This window comes from Saccopteryx leptura, chromosome 8 (genome assembly GCF_036850995.1).
Source record: "Saccopteryx leptura isolate mSacLep1 chromosome 8, mSacLep1_pri_phased_curated, whole genome shotgun sequence".
In the NCBI taxonomy this organism is placed as follows: domain Eukaryota; kingdom Metazoa; phylum Chordata; class Mammalia; order Chiroptera; family Emballonuridae; genus Saccopteryx; species Saccopteryx leptura.
Genome location: NC_089510.1, coordinates 87,152,980 through 87,176,221, shown reverse-complemented (window position 1 = coordinate 87,176,221; position 23,242 = coordinate 87,152,980). Strand labels below are relative to the sequence as shown.

General features: G+C 35.5%; 1 protein-coding gene across 13 annotated transcripts in view; it reads right to left on the bottom strand.

The window, feature by feature from the left end:
- Nucleotides 1-1,848: 1,848 nt before the first annotated feature.
- The window catches only part of MECOM (MDS1 and EVI1 complex locus), a 695,135-nt gene continuing 673,741 nt past the window's right edge, over nucleotides 1,849-23,242 (bottom strand). For 12 of the 13 annotated variants that reach the window (XM_066347369.1, XM_066347371.1, XM_066347370.1 and 9 more), the window contains 7 exons: nucleotides 19,874-20,040; nucleotides 18,713-18,790; nucleotides 13,357-13,526; nucleotides 11,753-11,897; nucleotides 8,228-8,464; nucleotides 7,206-7,389; nucleotides 1,849-3,456 (listed from right to left, as the gene is read on the bottom strand). In XM_066347369.1, coding sequence (XP_066203466.1) covers nucleotides 3,322-3,456; nucleotides 7,206-7,389; nucleotides 8,228-8,464; nucleotides 11,753-11,897; nucleotides 13,357-13,526; nucleotides 18,713-18,790; nucleotides 19,874-20,040 — 1,116 coding nt within the window. In that variant the 3' untranslated portion in view covers nucleotides 1,849-3,321. The remainder of the gene's footprint in view (nucleotides 3,457-7,205; nucleotides 7,390-8,227; nucleotides 8,465-11,752; nucleotides 11,898-13,356; nucleotides 13,527-18,712; nucleotides 18,791-19,873; nucleotides 20,041-23,242) is intronic. The other variant, XM_066347373.1, reaches the window with a different exon arrangement.

The window sequence follows — 23,242 nt, the reverse complement described above, 5'->3', positions numbered from 1 at the left end:
TCCCAGCCAGATAACTTTGAGCTAGGTCCTTAAACTCTCTGAGCTCCAGTTTCCTCATCTGTGAAACAAGAATACTACTACTTCCTACATGCAGCCCTACTGGGATGATTAACGGAGGCAATGGGTCTACATCTTCCTGGCATGACATTGACGTAACAGGCAATTTAAAAGTGAATAATTCGTTTTATTTATTCTGTACAAAAACAAGAATGGTTGATGATCATTATCTGAAAATAAAAGCATGAGTGTGACTATTCTTTGAATGGGTTTTAGCTGTCCTTGAATTTTTTGAGAGCTCTCAACAATTATATTGGGATGTCTCATGTTTTTAAAGGGCTGAGCTTTCTTTTTTCTTTTTTTCCCCAAAACCACATATTTGTTCAAGGACATCTCTAGCTTTTTTTAAAAAAAACATCCGTTTCCACTTTTGTATAGCCCACAATAGATTTCTCTTATATTCCAATTTTCCTGTTAGCATAGTGTTTGTGTATGTTTGTGTGTGTGCACACATGTGCACCATGGAAATTATAAAATGCCTTTCACATGTAGAACTTTCAACAAATATTTCAAAAAATGTACTTTGAACTTGGAGGAACTGAGTGTTAGCAAACAACTGAAACGTCATGCTCAACGCCTAACCAGAATTCATTTCATTGGGAGTATTCGAATTGCTTCAGAATTTATGGGTATATTTTATAAAACAAAGAAAAATGTACATGTTTCAGATCTTCACTTTTTCAAGTGTGTTATTCTTATATCCTAAATACTATATTCTTCTTCTTTTACACCAGATTTATAGCACAAGTGTATTTCCTGAATAGTTCTTCCGGAGCACACTTTCTATTTTTAAAGATCAATATTTATACTGCATATACTTAATTCCTGTACTACTGACATTTAGAAAGGATGTGAGGAAGTTTATGTATCTGGCATTGTGGCTACAGATAAATAAATGAATAAAGAAAATTTGTCTGGATCTATTTTTATGTGTCATATTTATTTTTCAGGCCTTGTTAAAATCTCTACAGCAGGCCTCAATTGTAATAACCGTATGCTAAAACAATTGGCATTATATTTAGGAAGCAAAAAGTGTGTTGTAAGTGGTACCCCAAAAGAGAATTTATCACATGAAAATGCCACTCTTTACATTCCCAACCTGTGTGCACATATATAAACATGCCAATGCAGTAATGATCATAAAGATTAAAATACTATTACTTACATAAGTGAGAAGTAGAAATTTTTCAATAAAATTGAAATAATTAAAGAAATCATAGATGAAACCTGATGGAATATGGAGCAACTGCTAACTGATCATTTTAAAAATTTTGTGGCAATATACAAGAATTTTTTTTTCCTTGTCACAGTAAAAAAAGAAAACACAAAAATTATGTCTCTGTCTTCTGTCTATAACCATGAAAAAGTGATCATTTATCCATGGACAAAGACTTAAAAGGAAAATAGAAAACTAATAGGTTTTTTTTTTCTCCCTTGTGAATCAGTTAACAGTATTTGTTCAATTAAAAGCGAGACCTCCTCTGGCATGTACTATGTAGTACTGAGTAGAAAACCTGTAGGTGGCTCTGTCGGAACTAACAGATGCTGTGGACATGGAGCGATAGCAAGGATGGGCACTGTTGCACGAGAGTGCGAACTCTGACGATGAGCAGGAGCTATCCCAACTCCTCATGGGCCAAGGGCTACCCCTGTGTCGTCTGCAAGCAACATGAACATGCTGTACAGTCCGCGTACCTTGGGGGCATCAAGGCCTCAGACCTCTTGTCTTTAAATCATTGGATCCCCAAGGGAAACTACATTAGAAGGAAAAACACCACACAGTGGGAAAAATAAGCATTTTGGTAAGTCTTTATTTTTTTAGTTGCTCTTCCCATAGTAATGCACTGAAAGGCATAACAGTTTCTATTGTACAAAGCATTTGAAGAAAGTACCTCAACTTGCCGATTATTTCAAAATGAGATTACAAACAAAAAGAAAACAAATCTGGTTCCTCAATACAGGGCAAAATAACTGAATACAGTCTGTTATTTACGTCTCTCTTTTAACATAAGGTCTGGAACACTTCATTTTACAAATAGGATTAACATGAACGTAACATCGCACAAGCTTGCAGACAACCAGCATAAAATATGGGGTACAGTTTTTAATTAGAAGAATCATGCTTTCATGAAAGAAATTATAATCGTTTATACAATTGAATCAATTTCAGTATTACAAAAACTAAGTTGCATCTATTCGTATTTAGCTCATTAAGAAGGAAAACAAAACAACAACAACAACAAAAGGAATGTTAAGAAAAGCCAAACACCATCTGGCACCCCGATACACAGGTCAAATCACCTTGGTCCTTTGAAATTCGGAAAGGGGTGTGCCTCAGACGTCAGAAAGTAGTGGCTGACTGGAACAGTGCTATTTTAATCAACAAACAATAGTTTGCCAACAAATAAATACATGATACACGCAACACACACACACAAAAATTAAACATTAAAAAACAGTGACATGATTGTCTAAAATAAAGATGTTATTACAAGGATTTGTCAAACATTTATTAGTGTAGTGGTACAGCAATACTGGTGATGATCAGGTTACTTCACTGACTTAACCTCTTTGAGCATTGAACATCCATAGTTTACAATATACACATACCCTTTCTCCCTAATCTTAAACAATGTACTTCAGAAGGCAAAAGTTAATAAGAAACAAGTACTCCCTGTTATCAGTTTCTATAATAATTGAGTGTGCATTTCATCCAACAACTTCCATCTTCAAAGGGTTAAATTACATAAAACTTTAACAAAGAAAAAAAAATTAAATCTGTAATTAAAAACAACTGTTCCCAATCATGTGTCAGGTGATCTTGTAAAAAAAAAAAGAGAATTCAGTTTCTATGGAGTGTTCATTCATATCAATGCTGCCATCTCAACTGCCCCTCTCAACCCCCCCAAACTCCCTAGGGCAGGGTGAACTGGAAGATACCTTTTCCCCAGAAAGTTCTTCCTTTCCATTGAATCATTTTAAGTCGCATTCATCTTCCAGAAGTCAGCAGCTGCCTTTGCTGTGCAAAACAAAATATCGAGAATAAATAGTTTCTTTTTTCTTTCTTTCTTTTGCTTTCTTTCTTTTTCTTTTTCTTTTTCTTTTTTTTTTTTATATATATCAATCAGTTTAAGGTCATCAGACTTTAAAGGAGTGACCCTTCGGGTTTCTAAGGCATTCTGCTCAGCAGTCTTTTAAATAGTCCTATATGAAAGAGCCATGCTACTGTTGGACTTGGTCCCACTCTGGTCAACCTTGGAAATGTCATACGTGGCTTATGGACTGGATGGCACTGGATTCTGCGGCAGCCCTTGCCATACTGTGCCACACGTTGGAAGAACTGTGGGATGTAGAATGGAGGGACTCCTTCTCAGACAGTGACAACATCATAGCATATGCCTGAAGTAAAAAGAAGAGACTCAGTAAATGGCATTTGAAAAACATCACTTTTAATTTGAAGAACATTATATTGATGCATATTAGAAAGACAAGGGCTTCTGAGTAGGAGCATCCCTCATGGGTGTGTTTGGAAAAGTGTAGGACATGTGTGTGTGTGTGTGTGTGTGTGTGTGTGTGTGTGTGTGTGTGTGTGTGTGTGTATTATAATGACATGGAGTTACTGCTGGCTTTCAGTGCCCAGGGACCAAAACAGTAATATGATCTACAGAACAAACCATTAATTATTTTACCTAAAATGTTATTAGTGCCTCCATTAAGAAATGGGAGTCATTCTGCTCCCCAACCATAAATAAATCATACATCCACCATTCATGCATACATTCAAACTCACCAAACATATCATTGTGTGACTATGACAGAAATTGCAAATGTATATAAGATATAGACCTGCCTTGACAGCACTGTGATCTAGTAGAAGAAACAGTCCAATGAACTCCTGCTCTGTAAAACTGAGAGCACTGAAGGTGAAGTGACTTGCCCAAAGTCACCGACTAGTTAGTGATGGAGGCATAATGAAAACTTATTTCTGCCTATCTTTTAATCCAGTATTTTTTTTCCAGTTCTCTTCCATGATTGACTTATTGAATGCTGACACCCAAACACCTTGAAAGCTGAGGTAGATCAAGTCAGTATTATCAAAAAACAAAACAAAATGCAAGATGCAACAGCGTTCTGACCCGCTAGTGCTCCATTGTCTGTGAGCAGTAGGTGCGCAGAGTGCCGTGTGGAAGTGCTCTTTCTCCCTATTATCATGTCAGATTCTAATTAACTGTTCAGCGAATCCCTCACTGGCTGCCAAGTAAAATATTCAAATGAAATGTTTGGTCTTGACTTGGGAGTGAACTTTTCACTGTTGATTTGCTATTGTTGGTCTCATCCATTGCTAAACTTGCTTGTCAAAATGCTGCTGAAGTGGAATCATTAAAGTCCTGCCAAAGACATTCCACTGTCTGTAAACAAAGACAAAATGCCTCTGTTGTTAAGCAGAATTTTATCTCTGGGAGTCATGCTGAGACATGCGGCTGGTCTGTGGTTTCTTCCTTAATCATGGCATTCAGTTAGAAAATCTGCCCTTGCAGGCTGATTTTGATTTGCTGGGTCATTGCTGCAAATGTACACATTTGACTTTTATTGTATGCAGTTTGCCTTCTGAACCTCTACAAAATATCAGTAAATATAGAAGAAATATTTCTTCAACTTCTACGCTGTTCCAGCCACTGTGCTAGGTCCCAGGGAATCAAATATAAAGAATACGGAGTGCTGATCCTTTGTATAAAGTATGTGTGAAATGAGCATTGAAATTAAACTACCTATTCTAATTATGCTCCTACTTTTAGAGGTCAAGATAAAACTATTATGAAATGGTTTTTAGCAAAACCCATTCCGATATTTGGAAAGCTGAAAGGGAGTGCAGAGAAAATTTGGGAATCCTGAGTTTTAATCCGGCTTCTAACTTCAACTAGCTGTATGACTTTTGGCAAGTTGCTTAACCTTTCAAGGTCACTTTCCTCATATAAAATGGGGATAATAATGAACAAAAACTTTCTTCTAAGCATTGTGGAGGAATCCCAAGCACTAACTTATATAAAGTGCTTAGCTCAGTGTACCTAACATAAATAGTACCTATACTCATAATATTAATTTTTTTTGTAGGACAAGATTTTTCAGAGAAGATTCCAGGTAGAATGTAGCCACTGTTGTGTTGGTGAACTATGTTAAACTCCATACTATAAAAATCACAGAGTAATTATATGAATGTTTTGAGTAAAGCATCTGAATCTACTCATACTATAGAAAATGACAAACAACATCTGCCTTTCAGTAGTTGAAGGAAAAAAATTGTCATGCACAAGAATAAGCTGCCAGCACATAAGTGAAAGTTAACAATCAAATAAATGAATAGTCTCATGAAAGACAGTCATTTGCACAAAGGCCTGACCATTTCAAACCGATATATATGATATCAAGTAACAATAAAAATATGAGCTAGGACTGCAAAATGCTATTATTTCTGTGATAATAATTGTTAGTTCAGATAGGCAGGGACTTTATGTCAAAAGGCTGATACTGAAATATATCATACCAATTATCTCTAGGTTTTCAGGCCCTTCTGCTTTTTATTCACTTATCATAGTTTAAGGAATTTTTAGGTATTATATCATATAATCAAATATATTTTAAAATTAAGAAAAGAAAAGAAAACCAGTATCCCCCAGTATCTTTGATCAGCTAGGAAGGAAGAATGGCAAGTCAAGGGTTTAAAAATATACTGGCCACCTCTTATAGCTGCCTCTAAGTGAAAATGAGATGTTGTATACTCTGACTAGTTTAATTTTAATGTTAGAGACTGAACAATTCATTTGTATCCCCATTAATTCATAGAGCAGGAGGGGATCTTAAATATCATCAATATTCATCCCACTCTACAGCGAAGAAACGGTACCTATACTTACAATGTTACGTTCTCAAGTCCATGGAGCTTAGCAACTCCAATGTTGAGGTTCATTCCTTTTGCTTCAATTCAGAGAGAACATTTATTTTGCCTACCACCATACATGGCATCCCCAAACTACGACCCGCGGGCCGCAATGCGGCCCCCTGAGGCCATTTATCCAGCTCCCACTGCACTTCTGGAAGGGGCACCTCTTTCATTGGTAGTCAGTGAGAGGACCACTGTATTTGGCAGCCCTCCAATGGTCTGAGGGACAGTGAACTGGCCCCCTGTGTAAAAAGTTTGGAGACCCCGTTTTCAAAAACTTATCCCATTGGCAAAATATTTTCCCCATCTTAGTTGAGATATGACCACAATTGCTCTTAAGACCAGCCCAAAACCTCTCAGCCAAATAGAAAATAATTTCCAAATGTACAAGTAAAGATGGTCACTTGGTTTGATATATCAAGCCACTTCCAAAATGGACTAATGAATCAAACAATTCGATCAAAGTGACCAACAAATATAGTAATAACAGGAAATTTAATTGACCTGAATAAATAATCTAGTTGAGTGTGGATATTATACAGAACTACTGACTTCCTTTTTTTGTGATAAAAGAACTGAGGCTCTCTTAATTGATATTTTTGAATCCTTAAATGGCTTTATTTTAGTTACCATAGTGCTGATAGAGTGTTTTAAGAGCCCAATGAACTTGGGCACTATTCATTAATTCAGTGTCTATCGAGTGTTCATTCATATCAATGCTGCCATCTCAGCTGCCCCTCTCAACTCCCTCTGTGTGCTCTGACTGGGAATCAAACCTGGGACATCCATTCGCTGGACTGATGCTCTACCACTGAGCTAACTGGCCAGGGCTTACTTTCTAAAAATCTTAAAATATAATTAGGTTGACAAAAATTATAGACACAAAGCAATTAGAAAATAATTCTGATGTAATACACAAGTAGGTACAAGCAAACACTATGGACTATCAATCAATACAAGAGAAAGAGAACTGTGAAATGAAGGAATGATTATTACAGGACAGGGTTTGTCACAAACTTTCTATGCAGAATGCAGCCATGTTAATTGCCATATTGGCTGTTTTAGATGCGGTCATAGAAAGTAAAGACTTGAACATTCTGAGTAAAGCTGAACCTGATCAGATTCTAGATTACTGCAAAAATAGAGCAGCTGCCTTTTGGCATCGAAGGCACAATGTCACCATGATGCTATACTGCTGGAAAACATATACCTGTGATTTGGACTTTCTGTGTAACGGCTGTTTAAGTTCCTCTGGCACATGGGAAGTACTAAAAGAAGAGAGCTCAGCTTCAGTATATTGATTATCTTCCATTTTCCTCATTTTGAGGCTATCTGTGAAGTGCCTTATATGATCTAGAGCAGAAAGTCCAATTTTGTATTCTTCCTCTTTATACCTAAAATGAACCAATGGGAAAGTACAGAGGATTTTTTTTCTTTTTCAGTATGTTATGCAACCAAATCACTTTTTATTTGAATTTATACAGTTGTTGAATCGTATATTATATTTGCAGTATAAAGTAGCATGCATCAATTATTGGGAGCTTTAAAAGGTTTACAAGTATTGTATCTTAAAATAGATCTCTTTCAAGATTTTTCATAACTAATGCAAGCATATATCTGAGATAAAGAGGTAAAGTCAATGACATGTGAAATCAGCAATGCAGGGAAGACAGAATTCATGCATTTATCATTTCCATTTAAAATAAAGCCAGTTATAATAATATTTAGTTAGCACTCACTATCTATATAAAAATATAATATTCCCATCCATTTAACTAGTTGGTTAATTTTTCCATTTAAGAATCTATCATCTATATAGATTACATATATATCAAGTGAAATGAAATTTATCTCAGTAATATTGGACTAATAACACACCAGATTATGGGATAACTTAGATAATGTGGATCTCTATTTTTCTTCAAGTTTTTCAGGTAGAGTCTAAATAAATGACTGTGCACTTGTGTGATTTATCCTCCCTACCTCAGGTAAATCAGTTTCACAAACACTGGTATATCTATATGCTTGTGGGTTGGGTTGATAGCCACCTTATTTTCATCTATTTAAACTTAATCCACTGAATATGTTTTGCTAATTTGAATTGAATTTTTATGATTTATTACTTACAAATCGCTTATCATCTGAAATATTTCTCTAAAGGAAGATCAGAACCAGAGGAACTGTAACCATGTGTATCTACTCTCGCTTATTGACTGTCACCGAGGCACTTACCTCACTGGAGACGTCTTGCAGCTTATCTCCAGTGTACTGGTTTCTTCATAGTCATCCTCAGGGGTTCCTTCATGCAAATTACTTGTCACTGTTTCTTTTCCTGCTTTTCTAGTAATATCATTGTCTTCATCCTCCTCATCTAACAACACCTCATCTTCTACTTCTTCATCATCCAGTAAATCTGAATTTTGACTGGTCACTAAAGCCTTTTCATCTTTAAAGTGACTGCCATTCATTCTTTCAAAAGCAGAAAAAAGAAAAAGAAACCAGTTATTGGTTTCATGTTCAAACAGGCATTTAGTTTTATTAGTGTGTCTTCCTAACAACAGTTTAGATTTTTAACAACTTTGATAGTAACTTTTTATTGTTTTATGCTTTATGACAACCATGGGAAAATAATGTAATCTCACAAACACGAAAATGAAGAAAAAATAATTGAGTGATTATTCAGATTACAGATGGAGCCTTTAGCAGAACTGGAAAAACAATCTCAGTCTCCTATTCCTTATCAGGCCTTTGCCTGATAAATGATATTGCTATATCTGATATAAAAAGCACACATGTTTTTTCTACATAATGTTACTAAATCAGCATGTAAGTATCCACCATTTAAAATAATAGATTTCCAGAAAACTCATATGCCTGAGCAACATTGACAAAAGGGTCGACACACATGTCTAAAGTGAATCTAAGAGTTAAAAAAAATATATTAAGGTAGCGCTAAGGACTAACTAGTATTAGACATTTCTAGGCAAACTTGGTGGTCTACTGTACCACTTAGATATCTGCTCAGACTTGGAAGCCATTGAGGGCTCACTTATTTGCACCATTTCCAAATGATCCTTGATGGCCTGAATGTAAAATATTCCCACGATAATATCAGAGTAGGAAATAATCTAAAAATACAATTGTACAAATACAGTTTGAAGCTTACTTAGCAAGCACGTTAAATAATAATAAAAAGGTAGGTTTATATTTTAAAAAGTCATTTGTAATATTTTATTTTGTGTTTACAAGGATTGCAATATGTGTTTCAAAAGTTTAATTATAAAAAGACTTAATTACATAGACATCCTAGTTTAATATACTTGAAAGCATTTATGAAAAGTAGGATAAACTTTTCAGACTTTAAAGTAAACATTAAAATATGTATAAATTAAAGTTAAATGTCATGGTAAGATTTAAAAGTTGAAATTAAGTTACAAAATAATTATAAATCATTTTGAACTAAAGAATAATATCTCCTAATCATCTCCTTTTAAAGTTATATGACCAGGGAATTAAGACACTTGCCCACATTCAGAGAGCTCATTAGAGATGAAATCAGCATAGGAACTGAAGTGTCCTGAGCTCATTAGAGATGAAATCAGCATAGTGATTGAGGTGTCCTGAGTCCCTCATCATTCAGAATCTTTCTATTTTGTCTTCCTTCTTAATTTATTTACTAGTTCAAAAAACTTGCTGAGACCTAAGTTATTGTTACAGTCATGTATAATTTTGATATTTAATGTAACTATTTTTCAGATTATGAAAAATCATGTACCAGTGATAAATCTATCACTTTCCCACATTAAAAAAAGAGTGCAATTAAGATTGTTTCCAGTGCAAAAAATAAATAAATAAAATAATCTTGACTGTGACAGATGCACATAGCAAAAAATCCATTTAACTTGCAAAAGTTATACCATCATTATTGTTTTTTACTCAAGAATCTCTTAACCTCTTTTATCAAAGAATGATGAAAATAGGTTTTGCACAGACATAAATTATTAGTTTCCAGTTATACTGCCAACTTACTAGCTTAAATAGCTTGAAATTATTATTTTAAAAAATGAAAGAAAAAGTAAAAGAACAAAAGAGTGCATGGATAAAAACCAAAAGTAATAAAGCCAACATGATTAATAAAACCTATTTGTTAATTGTGTTTTCAAATGTGGCAATTTAAGGGGGATAAATTCTTCATCACAACTAGTCTGAGAGGAGACGGGAGGGGGAAGTTAGATGACTCAATCTCCTTACTTCTGTGCTGTTTGGCATGTTGAAGCCATATGGTGCAGCTACAAGGTTCACAAATCTCAAATTAAGGGCTAGAAAATGATGTGTTTTGTTTAATTTTTTATTTGCATCATGAAAATATCATCAAAATGTAAGACTGTTATCTTTCTTACTTGTTATTACTTTGTACTTCTGATTTTCTGCCCCTCCCCCCCCACACACACACAAATGTTAAGAGAAGAAAAGATACAGCTATACTTAGAGGCTGGGAAGCTCCATTTAATATCACATCTCTCCTTTTTTCCTTTGATACACTTTTGATACAAGTTGAGAGACAGAAATGGTCATGTATTTTTATGTTATCTTGGGAAATAACGTTTATCTGAAGCTTGCCTTACTGGAAAAATTATCTAAAATTATCAAAAATAAAGAACACTAACAATAATAGAGAACACTGACAATAATACTTGTGTGATGAAAAATAATGGTACTTTTATTAAGTAATTCCATATTACCTTAAAATATGTGTAAATTAAAGTTAAATATCAGGGTAAGATCTAAAAGTTGAAAAATTTACAAATGTAGTATCTTAATTTAATAGACTATTGGATAATTATGTTTAGAAAAATCTAGTTCCCAGTATCATATATTTAATTATAACATATAGATAAGAAAAATCCAGTAGCTTTGGTAAAATTATGTTTCATTAACCTTACATAAAGTGTAAAACACTAGATAAGTTTATTATTATCAGCATTAAAAGTTTTTCTTTATTAATTAAGCCATAAGTGCCTAATGTTGATAATGACAAGAGGAATCCAGTTCACCAGGTAACTAAAAGTAAGGATGCTCATATCCACTGAAACAAACATGCCAAAATTATATGGGCATCCATCTGACGGCATATGAGGTAGTGATAAAATCTTATTCAAGTCTTAACTGGCTTATAAAAAGACATGTGTATGACACTCAATGGGCATTTTATATATAAATATGTACAGACATACAGTCATACATAAAGTCTTAGAATAGAGTCATATTATATTATCTAAAATATATACAACATATGCTACATAATAATAAACACTGTTGACCAATGATTCAAATGAATCCCTGTGATATTGTTCCCTTCTACCTGGCAAGTTTTTATAAAATATTCTAATTAGCTATCAAGTATCAAGAGAGGCAGAACAGATTGGCAGTAAAAGCCTGGGCTCCAGAACCAGAAAGCCCAGGTTGAATCCCACTTCTCACTTAATGTAACTTCTGGCCATTTTTTTATAACTTTTGAGTCTTCATTCCTTTAAAGATAAACTTACATAATAATGGTTGTTACCTCATAAGGTAATTAAGATGATTTGATTAAATGAATTAATACAGGTGAAGTGCTTAAAAGAGCATTTAGTATTTAATCTCTAAATAAATACCAGTCGGTGGTAGGAGTGATAGCAGTGCCACAAAAGTCAACATAGCAAAGTATCTGAAAACACGTTCATTTCAGAAACCCGAGGGTAAAGAAGGCAGCTTTACCTCTCCTCTGTGTTCCTGGGAGACTGGCTGCTGTGGTTGCTATTCCCAATAAAATTTCTAATTTCTGTGAAGTAAGCATCTTCTTTGTCATCGAGAATCACACCTGTACTTTCCAGTTCGGAATGAGGCGATGACGTGGCAGTACCTGAGGACAAGAAGCCTCAGTGAGACAGATTGTTCTGTATATGGCGACTTACTTGGGATTCTATTCCTTGTTCATTAGATCAGTGCTGTTTCCTCAAACTGGCTCTTTAGAATAATAATAATAGTAAATTTAGGAGGTCAAAGCTATCCTAATTTATGATAGCACACATACCAATGGAAGTCCCCTGGGGAATGTTTTGAACTGTTGGAATCATGAGGTAGTCTCCCAAAGATGTTGTTTTTCCCACTAGCTTCCTCTAATTCCCTGTGACATGGTAACAATTTATTCATACAATGAGGAGAGAGGGTGAGGCAAATAATAGATCTTAAATGGATTCTGCCTGAAGAAATGACACTCAGTCCTAGTCACAGTCAGTATGTATGTATTGTTCCTGTGCTATAGAATGTTACCAAAAAAGACTGACAGCATGCTGAAAATCCTACGTTCTGACTTGGTGGGCTAAGCTGTGAGTAGACTTTAGACTGTGTACAGTAGTAAGAGGACAATATTAGACGACCTTCAGCCTCTTTACTTAAAAACAAATTAGAATCATAATACCTGCATCACCAGATCTTATAAGGTTTCCATAAATTTACACTTTGTATGTGATCAAACATTACACTCACATTCACTTCATGCTGTTTATCTTGCCCACAGAACATCTATAATTTAATAGTTCATCACAATAGTCTAATCAAGAGGTTAGAAATTCCCTCAACTTAATAAAATGATAATCTGGATCAACAAATAAGTATGCAACTTTGATACATTAAATTTTTAACTTATTTCTGAAATAATTTTAACTAGAAAATCTTAATAGCATGCTGTAAGTCTGCACAGTCTTAAAAAGGGTGTCAGTCTTGTATATAGTATTAGATGTTTGTCCTTAAAACCTGATATTTTTAAACCATGATCATTAGACTTTTGGCTGAGGGAAATGAACAGTGTCCAGCTCTAAGTAGCAGTCCTCCAAGATCATAAGCAATGTGCCTGCACAGTGCAGGAAGGGCTCAGAAAATGCAGTCCTTAAAGAGTTATATGATTATTCTTTCTTTTTTTAGAAAGATAGAGAGAGAGACAGAGAGACAGAGAGAGAAGCATTCATTTGTTGCCCACTTAGTTGGGTGTTAATTTCCCTTGTGTGCCCTGACCAGAGATTAAACAGGCAGTCTTGGTGTAGTGGGGTGATGCTCTAACCTACTGAGCTAGCTGGCCAGAGCCCATTCCTTAAAGATTTATACCTTGTATAAATATTTTTTCTTTTTTTACCCACCCCCAAGTCCCTGCCTTAATTTTCTAGAAAGAATTGTAGTTGTGCAGATTGGCTCCGCACACACATGCCGGCTGGTAAATACTAGTTAATGGCTTATTCTCTATCAGAAGAATGAGAGAAGATAGATTATCTTTTTATATTAAAAAAAAAAGTCATTGTCTCCTTCTAACCTGATTGATTACCTACCAGACATGTTCCCATTCTCATGTTTCTTTAGGTGTCTGTCTAAGTTGGTTTGTTGACCAAAACACCTATCACATAAGTGACACTTAAAGGGCTTCTCCTTATTGTGGATGTTGCGAACATGCCGCTGCAAGTTAGAAGATATGCTAAAGGATCTGTCACAGTATTTGCATCTGAAAAATAAACACAGAGAAAATATGCAGGCAAATGAAAAGATATTTCTCATGAGCAGTAAACCCTATATCCAAAATTAGCACCCTCTAAAACAACGTTTGAGAGAAGGTACAGGCAAGAACAGTCTTAGTCACAGAGTTCAACATTACAGTTCCAATAGACTGATTGCTTTAAAGATTTTCAAAACTTTATGACAAACAATCATAAAATATTGGTGATTTGATTGCTCCTAAATTTCTCATGGTAATCAGTTCTAATATTTTAAGTGAACCTCATAAAATTAAGAACATGAAGAAAGAGTATTGTTTTATCTTTTTCTGAGGCCAATACAATTAAATCTTTTTCAAACAAACATGAACTAAATTCACAAGTTCATTTCCTTTTTTTTCTTGTGTGTGTGTGTGTGTGTGTGTGTATGTGTGTGTGTGTGTGTGTGTGTGTGTGTGTGTGTGTGTGACAGAGACAGAGAAAGGGACAGACAGGAGGGGAGAGAGATGAGAAGCATCAATTTTTTGTTGTGGCAACTTAGTTGTTCATTGATTGCTTCTCATATGTGCCTTCACCAGAGGGCTACAGCAGAGTGAGTGACCCCTTGCTTAAGCCAGTGACCTTGGGCTTCAAGCCAGCAACATTTGGGTTCAAGCCAGTGACCATGAAGTCATGTCTATGATCCCACGCTCAAGCCAGTGACCCTGCGCTCAAGCTGGTGAACCTGTGCTCAAGCCAGCGACCTCAGGGTTTTGAACCTGGGTCTTCTGTGTTCCAGTCCAACACTTTATCCACTGTGCCAACACCTGGTCAGGCTAAATTCACAATTCTTTAAATAAATGAGAAGATAATTTTTTATTAAAAATTTCAGTTTAATTATATTATTTTTTTCTCAATTGTTGTAAATTCACTTTCTCAATTATTAATCCTAAAGGAAATTCCTTTCATCTTCTCCAAAGTAACAATTAATTTTCCAAACTTTTAAAATTGGAAAAATGTGAATAGTTTAGAAAGGGACAGACAGGAGGGGAGAGAGATATCAAAAATTCTTATTTTAATTATCTGTAGTATTTAGGGTCCTCCAAATCCTTTACTCTGTTAACTCTTAAACTGTTACAAAAGAAAGTAAGAGTGCCATAAAATTCTCTTTTGGAATAAAAACAGTCTTCCTTCATTAACCTCCCATTCCATTCCCCAATTTTCCATTTCTGTTTTTGTTAAAGAGTCTGTAACAGTTTGAAACCAGGTCAGTTTTTTTAGAAAAGTACTTATGATTAGTTGGCTAATATTCTGAAGTTCTCTTTTAGACATAAAATAAAAATAAAACCCTCTCCTTCCCCTGCCCAGCTCTTTCTGTTGGAAAGAAAAGTGGTAATTTATGGGGTATTCTCCAGCATATTAAGATTGCGTTATGTATTTTTTTATGTATATATTGCTTGAAAAAAAATCAACTTTCTCCAGATAACTTTTAAGTGAAAAATTTTAACTAAGCAACCAGAAAAGTCTTAACTCATTCTTCCATGGGTGAAGGGCCCTTCTTCTCCCACTCCTGAATGCAGACTCGATGTTCAAGTGCTCTGCATTAGAAGTCACCCCATCCTACTCCAAGTGTTTGGACTTCTGCGGCTGTCTCTAGGTGATGCCAGAAGTCTAGTTAGTTCAGCAGGGAACATAAATCTGTTAAACTAGTTATTTTGGCATAGTATCAACAAACCAACTCAAGGATTGATTTTCCCCCTTAAAAAACTATTCTGGCATCCTGAGGTGCCTCAACTTTCCTCACTTATAATACTAATTAAAAAATGTGTGAAACCCCATATTGATCATCGTTGTAATATTTTAGCCTCTTCTTTTGAAAAAATATATACAGGGTGGGATAAAAGTAGGTTTATAGTTGTTTATATGGAAAATAATTAAACAATTAATAAATAATTATACAAGAATAAAGTTTGTTTTGCATACTAACAACAGTAAACCTACTTTTGCCCCACCATGTGGTGGGATTCAGCCAGTTTGCAGTGGTTCAGCAGAACCGATACATAATTTTTGTTGAGCTTGGCAAACCAGTTGTTAAAATGGCACTTGTAATCAGGGTTGTCTCTAAGGTGGGTGCCTGGGCAGCTGCCCAGTGTGGAAATCACAAATTTACATTCCTTACTCCTTTTTAACATTCATCTACACAAGACTGTATTCTAAATGCCTGTAGTAATGTTCATTCCATCCATGGTGAAAAATATTGCAAGTGAGGAAGCCAATCAAGAAGCAATATGGGGCTCTGGCCAGTTTGCTCAGTGGTAGAGCATCAGCCTGGTGTGAGGATATCCAGGGTTTGACTTTCAGTCAGGGCACACAGGAGAAGTGCCCATCTGCTTCTCTACCCCTGCCCCTTTCGTTTCTCTCTCTCCATCCCTCCCCCCATAGCCATGGTTCAATTGGAGTGAGTCGGTCCTAGGCAGTAAGAACAGCTCCATGGCCTCTACCTCAGGCATTAAGAAGAGCTCAGTTGCTAAGCAATGAAGCATATATATATATATATATATATATATATATATATATATATATATTTTTTTTTTTTTTTTTTTTTTTTTTTTTTTTCCCTGAAGTTGGAAATGGGGAGGCAGTCAGACAGACTCCCGCATGTGCCTGACCGGGATCCACCTGTCATGCCCACCAGGAGGCGATGCTCGGCCCATCTGGGGCATTGCTCTGTTGTGACCAGAGCCATTCTAGCCCCTGAGGTAGAGGCCATGGAGCCATCCTCAGCATCCAGGCCAACTTTGCTCCAATGGAGCCTTGGCTGCGGGAGGGGAAGAGAGAGACAGAGAGGAAGGAGAGGGGTGGAGTGGAGAAGCAGTTGGGCGTTTCTCCTGTGTGCTCTGGCCGGCATTCGAACCTGGGACTCCTGCATGCCAGGCCGACACTCTACCACTGAGCCAACCGGCCAGGGCCTCTACAATAATTTTGTCAACTTCCAGGGCTCACTGCAGTGAGAACCATGATATAATGAACACAATTTTGTTGTACTAAGGAAAACAACCTAGGAAATACTGACAGAGAAAATTTACACTCCCCATAAAACACTTCAGAAAATTTCCACTCAAAACCTTTCCTACACAAATTGTGAGGAAAAGAGTATTTGTCTTTGATAGGCTTCCAACTTTATGCCTGTATGAAAAGGGGCTTTTCCAAATCTAATAAACATCATCCACTCTAATATAAATAAAATTGGCCAATAAGAATAATAATTATCTGTGACTTTGTATCTTTCCTTTGCTAATGTCTTGGCCAAGAGGTAGAGTGCTCTTAAATAAAAAATCATTACATTCTATTCCAATAAATTAGTAGGTGGTTAAAGCCTGTTTCAGAACTAGTTGAACACATAATAAGGTGCAGTACAATGTTAAGAATTTGGATGTGAAGAGGGATCACAGAGGCCTCTGGGATTGTGGTCTGAGATAAAAATCCCAATGGGAGGGAGCTCCAGGCCTGACTTTTAATTCCAGATCTATCAATACCAATCTTTATAGAAGGCAATTAGCATCTGTGGATCTGAATTTGTTCACATGTAAAATAGAGGAGCTAGGTAAATAATTCAGATCTCCAGCTATGGCAAAATTTTGTTTTGTGTTTTTAAAAATACACAGATAATAATAGCATTATATATGAGGTTGAATAACACCATCAAATTGAGGTAAACAAACAAAAAAAGAGTAAAATGAGTATAAGATCATAGTTGCCTACTACATCCTAGGCCATAACAAAATGTAAGTGCGGAAATCTTTCCTTTAACTTACACAGAATTCCTGGGATCTAAAATTTTCTAAAAAAGGGAAAGCACTTAAAACTTTCCATTTGTATATCTCTCTGAGACCAATTATATAAAGTGTATCCTATCACATACAAAGTATAAAAATCACTGATGATTAGTGATTTATAAAATATGTAACAAAGCAAAGAATCTCAGAAAACACTTCATCATTTTCTAAGTTTAAGTCCCTCAAGTTTTCTCCTCAAATTTCCATTATCTTCAAATAAGCATTGGTCTGTCTATTTTCTTATTCTTGTATGTAAAAGGTCTATGAAACCTAATAAATAATTTATTATTTAATTTAATGGAAAAAGTGAGCATTCAGAAAAAAAATAACTTTACACATATGTGATAAATAAGAATTTCAAGCAGAATAAAATTATAATATTATTTAAGATAAATAACATTCATTCTTTGAAGAAATATTTATGAGTACCTAATACTATGTGCAAAGCATTGCATATTAAACAATGTAGATTATGTTTTGAAACTGGAAAGGAAAATATTGATTATGTTCATTCTTTAGTAAACAATAATATTAAAATTAGACAAGTGTCCCATGTGTCATGCAACTAATCTTGACATTTAACAAAATAAGCTAAGACCGTGGTGGTGAACCTTTCCACCCATTTTTGTAGTGCTGGTCACCCTGGTCCCTCCCATCCACTAGTAGGCGGTCCAGCTTTCATGGTGTGCTGTAGTGGAGCAACCAAATGGTGCCGCGATTGGCCCACAATGAAAGCTGGACCGCCCACTAGTGGGTGGGAGGGACCAGGTTGACCAGCATAGCAAAAGTGGGCAGTTTTTATAAAAAGGTTTGCCATCATGGAGCTAAGAGATACTTTGGAAATTGTTGGTGGAATTGTCTTTGTTCCTGTAATATATTCTATTTTATATGTTCTACCTGTACTTTCACATTTTTTTTCCTCCCAGGTTTAAGGTTCATTCCTTTAAACTCCTAATGAGACCTGTGGACATTAACTTAACTCTACTGAGAAAACAAAGTAATACATCAGTTGTTAACTATTCACAGAGATTTAAGATTTGGAAAAGAAGGCTGCAGAGTTGTGATTATTGTCAATTAAAGTAGTACTAATTATTGAGAAAAAAGAGAATTAAAATATTTTTTAAATGGCTAACATTTCTTAAACTCTTATTCTGTATTAGATATTTCTAAAAATTTTATACTGAGATATAAGAAGCTTTGATAAAAGAAATTAGGACTCTCCTAATTTTTATCCTAGCTATTAATTAATTCCTCTTTGATTCAAAATTGAACAATATGTATTCAGATATGCCCTGAAGTAGTTTTCTTTAAAATTGTGGTATTGAGTCCACTTTAATTATTGCAATATTTGTCAAGCTATTTAGTAAAACTCATTGTCAAACCTGTAAGGCTGCTCTCCTGTATGGGTTCTCAAGTGCCGTGTTAAGTTCGCAGACCTTGGAAAAATCTTGCCACAGTATCTGTTATGAAAAGATATTTATAAGAGAAAATCAGCACAATTGACTTTATTTCACTCAAGCCACACAGAAGCCAAATGCTTCTGATTTAATTAATCTTACCAAGAACTCACATGCCTTTGGTATTTAAAACTGCAACAAAGCCATTCTACAGATATAAATAACTCTACAAATAAAAGCTGCGTTATGAGATCTGGTTGAATTTGGTCATGCATAAGTAAGCAGTTTATGAAAATAGACTTTAGTTTTGATGACCCCCATATGCCTCTTTTATTAAGTCTGTATCTTTATATTCACAAAACTGAACCAAACAAGGGGATAAAAAATTTGACAAGAGTCTGTGATTCTGGGTTGATGTAAACAGATTTCAAATGTTTCAACTTATTTTACATGTTAACCACAGTGACAACTCTTTACATTGTGTGGTATCAGATCAAACAGGATTCTAAGACCTCATCCATCAAGGTATATTCCTATAAAATCTTTTCTGGAAACAGAGTGACATATTTTCCAAAGAGAAGATAAATTGATTTGCCAGAGTCAGATGCCACAAATTTATGACAATTTAGAAATTATAACCACAATTCTTTTTTTTAAAAAGAAAACAAAAACAAACAAACAAAAAAAGCTTTACTATACTACTACTGATGAGTAATGAGAAACTTATTAACTTGCTTTCTTCACTTATCAACCTTATTTGTCCTTCATTAATAGCTTTATTCTTCAATGACATCACAATTAATATATGTATGCTTGAAGACAGTAGTATTATACTTCTGGATGAAAATAATTAACTGTGAAAGAAAATTCATAAATATCAAAGTGAAACAAGTAGATAATATTTGGACTCTTTCCAACCTCATTTATCACAACCAAATGGCCTGTGTTAAAATTCTTATTTAATAATAATTTTTTGAAACCACTATTTTTATATCTTACTAAATAAAGAGCACTTTGAAGTGCTTGAGAGCTATCGTGGTTGTTATTAATCATCCAATCAAGAATAATTTCCAAAACAAACAGCAGGGCCTTTGAATTCAGAGGGGAGATTTTTGGAAAGCCAGCCATAATTAACTTTGCAGTTACCTGCAGGTATAGCGTTCTTTTCCTTTTCGCAGGAGGTTCTCCGGCAGGGCATTTGGAGGCGCTCTGAAGTTGAACATGGAGGGAACTGACTGAAGAAGTTCACTGGCCTCAGGTTTCAGCGCACTGAAGCTCTCTAGCTTCTCTGCCATGTTTTCAATAGCTGACATCTGAAAGGCAAAATCACAAGGCCATGAAGAACCCATCTGACATCTTTTCTTTGGTAATAATCCCTAGCAAACCAAGAATATCATTAATAAAAAGGAAGCATCGAATCTGCTGAATGAAATTGTCTATAGAAAGAGGTCACAGTGTCCCAGTATTAAACAAACAACTAGAGGATTTATTGATTTTGGAAATAATCAAGTTTATAAAGCTCATAAAACCTTGGTTAGACCATTTTATAATAATCTGATATACAATTGAGCAATGAAATATATGAGAGATAATAAAGCTAAATTAGGTTTTTATTAAGTGAGAGCATTGTTATTATGTATGGATTCCAACAGTAAACTAGGTATGATAGGGAAAGGCCCTATATTCCTGCCTAGTTAATAAAAACCATAGGAAGCATGAAGTCCCATGAAAAGAACTCATAGCATGAAAAACATCAAGAATTCCAAAGTTATAGCTTAAGCCAAATGTATATCATGCATATAAAAAAAATTAAACAGGCCTGACCAGGTGGTGGTACAGTGGATAGAGCATCGGACTGGGATGCAGAGGACCCAAGTTCGAGACCCCAAGGTCGCCAGCTTGAGCGTGGGCTCATCTGGGTTGAGCAAAGTTCACCAACTTGGACCCAAGGTCGCTGGCTCGAGCAAGGGATTACTTGGTCTGTGGAAGGCCCACGGTCAAGGCACATATAAGAAAGCAATCAATGAACAACTAAGGTGTCACAACGAAAAACTAATAATTGATGCTTCTCATTTCTCTTCATTCCTGTCTGTCCCTATCTATCCCTCTCTCTGACTCTTGCGTCTCTGTAAAAAAAAAAAATTTAATTAATTAATTAATTAAATGGGTAAGAGGTGTTTTGTCTAAGACTGTGTTTATTAATATCTATATAGACTAAATTTTACATGGAATCATATACAAAAATTTTTAATAAAATATTAATTTGTTATGAACAAAGATTGAGTGGGAAGGACATTTTAACATTATATCTTCATACAACATAACTTGGCATGGGTGTTACAAGATAAGGGGAGCAATTATTGTAACCACACTCTTTGAGAAATATCCTTGAAGAAAAACTACGCTGCCTAATTCTTCCCCTCAAATAACTTAACTTATTTTGCTTATAATCCTTTTGCCCACCTGCACAGGTATGTGATGGAGTCACATTGAGAGGGTGGCATTTACTTTTAAAGTTACTTGATCCTTAACCTTCATAGGTAGAGGGGCTATCCCCTTTATTTCAATACTCTCAAAACATGAAGTTTCCTCAATGCTTACATTCTATTTGGAAGCTGCTTACTACTGAATTTTTAAGTAGAAAAAGCCAACTCCTGGCCCGTCTTGTTAAATCAACTCTCCCATTATTTATTTGATTCTCAGGTCACTATGCTACTGGAGAGCTCAGAGAGCTGTTAAAAAGGTGTTTGCACTCTATATGCGCTCTGTATGTTTCTCAAAGAGCTTTGATGGTAGACCAGAAGACTCCATGCAAGGATTAAGAATGGTGACAACTGTACATTCAAGCCACTGTTCAACCCAAGAGGGTGGTTCCTTTGCTGATGAGATGGCAGGACAGAGTTGGAGGCCTAATTTATAAGCTCGGGTTAAAAATAAAAGGTAACACTTTCTACTCAAAAGGAAAATTAACAAAATAATACATTCTGGGGACACACAGCTGGACAGAATACCACTGACCTTTTAGACTAGAGCAAGATCTTCACAGAAGGCCCTGTACGTGATTCTTTTCTTACAAAGGGGATATTTTATGCTTGATTCTTGAAGAGACTATTAATGTTGTACTTAGCTCTCTTTCTTTTCCCTTCATCCTGGAGCTGCCCTCTCATTTCATGCCGGGACTCCTAATGCTAGCTACAAATTGCAACGTACAGGGTACCACTGCCAATTTGCCAAACGTCTTTCATCAAACATGGTACAAAAAAATCTCAGAGGAAAGTCAAGATACATTTACTTGTCAGACGACAAATGTGAATGCATTGGGAAGCGGTAGGGGCTCTAAGCTCAGGGGTTTGATTCATAATCACTCAGCTGCTAAAACATTCTCCACAGATGCAAGCGGACAGCACATTTGTCACTATGAAGGATTTTGACATGTACTGATCACAGGGCAGAGATATGAAATGATGATGCCGCTCAGAGAGGTTGGCAGAAACTCCATCCCCACAGAATACAGTCATTATCCCCCTCCAGCCAGAGAGCATTAGCATTTTCATATTACTTGGGATTTTATTTATTAAAAATCAATCCAGAAATATTTTATGATACTATTTTATTTGCATTTATTCCTTCTAATTGTTCCTTGTAGAAACATCATTTTGATATTCCACTCTCCCTGGAATAAATTGTCTGAGTGAAAAATGACCTCCAGCCTTCAAGCTGATTAACAGTAACAAGCCAGGGTAAGGGTCATGATCGCATATATTTATTGAGCAGAATAGTAAGTGCATGGGTGATGATTATAAATGTTTTATTTATGTACATTTAATATTTGAGTAAAGATTCATTATCTAGTGGTTTTAAATCATTTGAGTGTCCGCCCTGCTGATACACTCAGATTCCTGTGGCCATACATCTTATAGAAACACTTTTCTTTTTATATGGAAAATAGCTTGCTCATGACTATTATTATTCTCGGCTTTCATCTCTAGCTCATATAAACTACAAGTCCTTCAAGTTCTTTAAGAGCAATTGGCTGTTGAGAAATGTGTTTTGCTTTAGTAGCTGCTAATAGCTCCTTTTGAAGAAAGATCACTGTGATTACTTTACCTCAAACTGTTTCGATTTGGGAAAACCATCAAGAAACAAGAAAATATATTATGGGTTTGATGACTAAATAATGACATTCTTAAAGATAATAGGAGTTACCCAAGTGTCTCTCTTATAAGCTACTCCCACCTTGTGCTTCTGGTATCAAAACAAAAGACGACTAAATTGGAGTGGGGAAATGGGAGGGAAGATGGGAAGTGAGCTGAGGGTAGCTGTTAACACTAGACACACACATACACACACACCACTTTCTTTCTAGCAATCTACTACTGAAGTAGCATAAAAGCCATCACTGAATCCTTTCTTTCATCTTCATAAGATTTGCTCTCACAGCACTTGACCTCCACTACAAAGAATACATTTCCCCATCAGAACAGATACAGGTGACTTAAACATTGGCCAATTGGG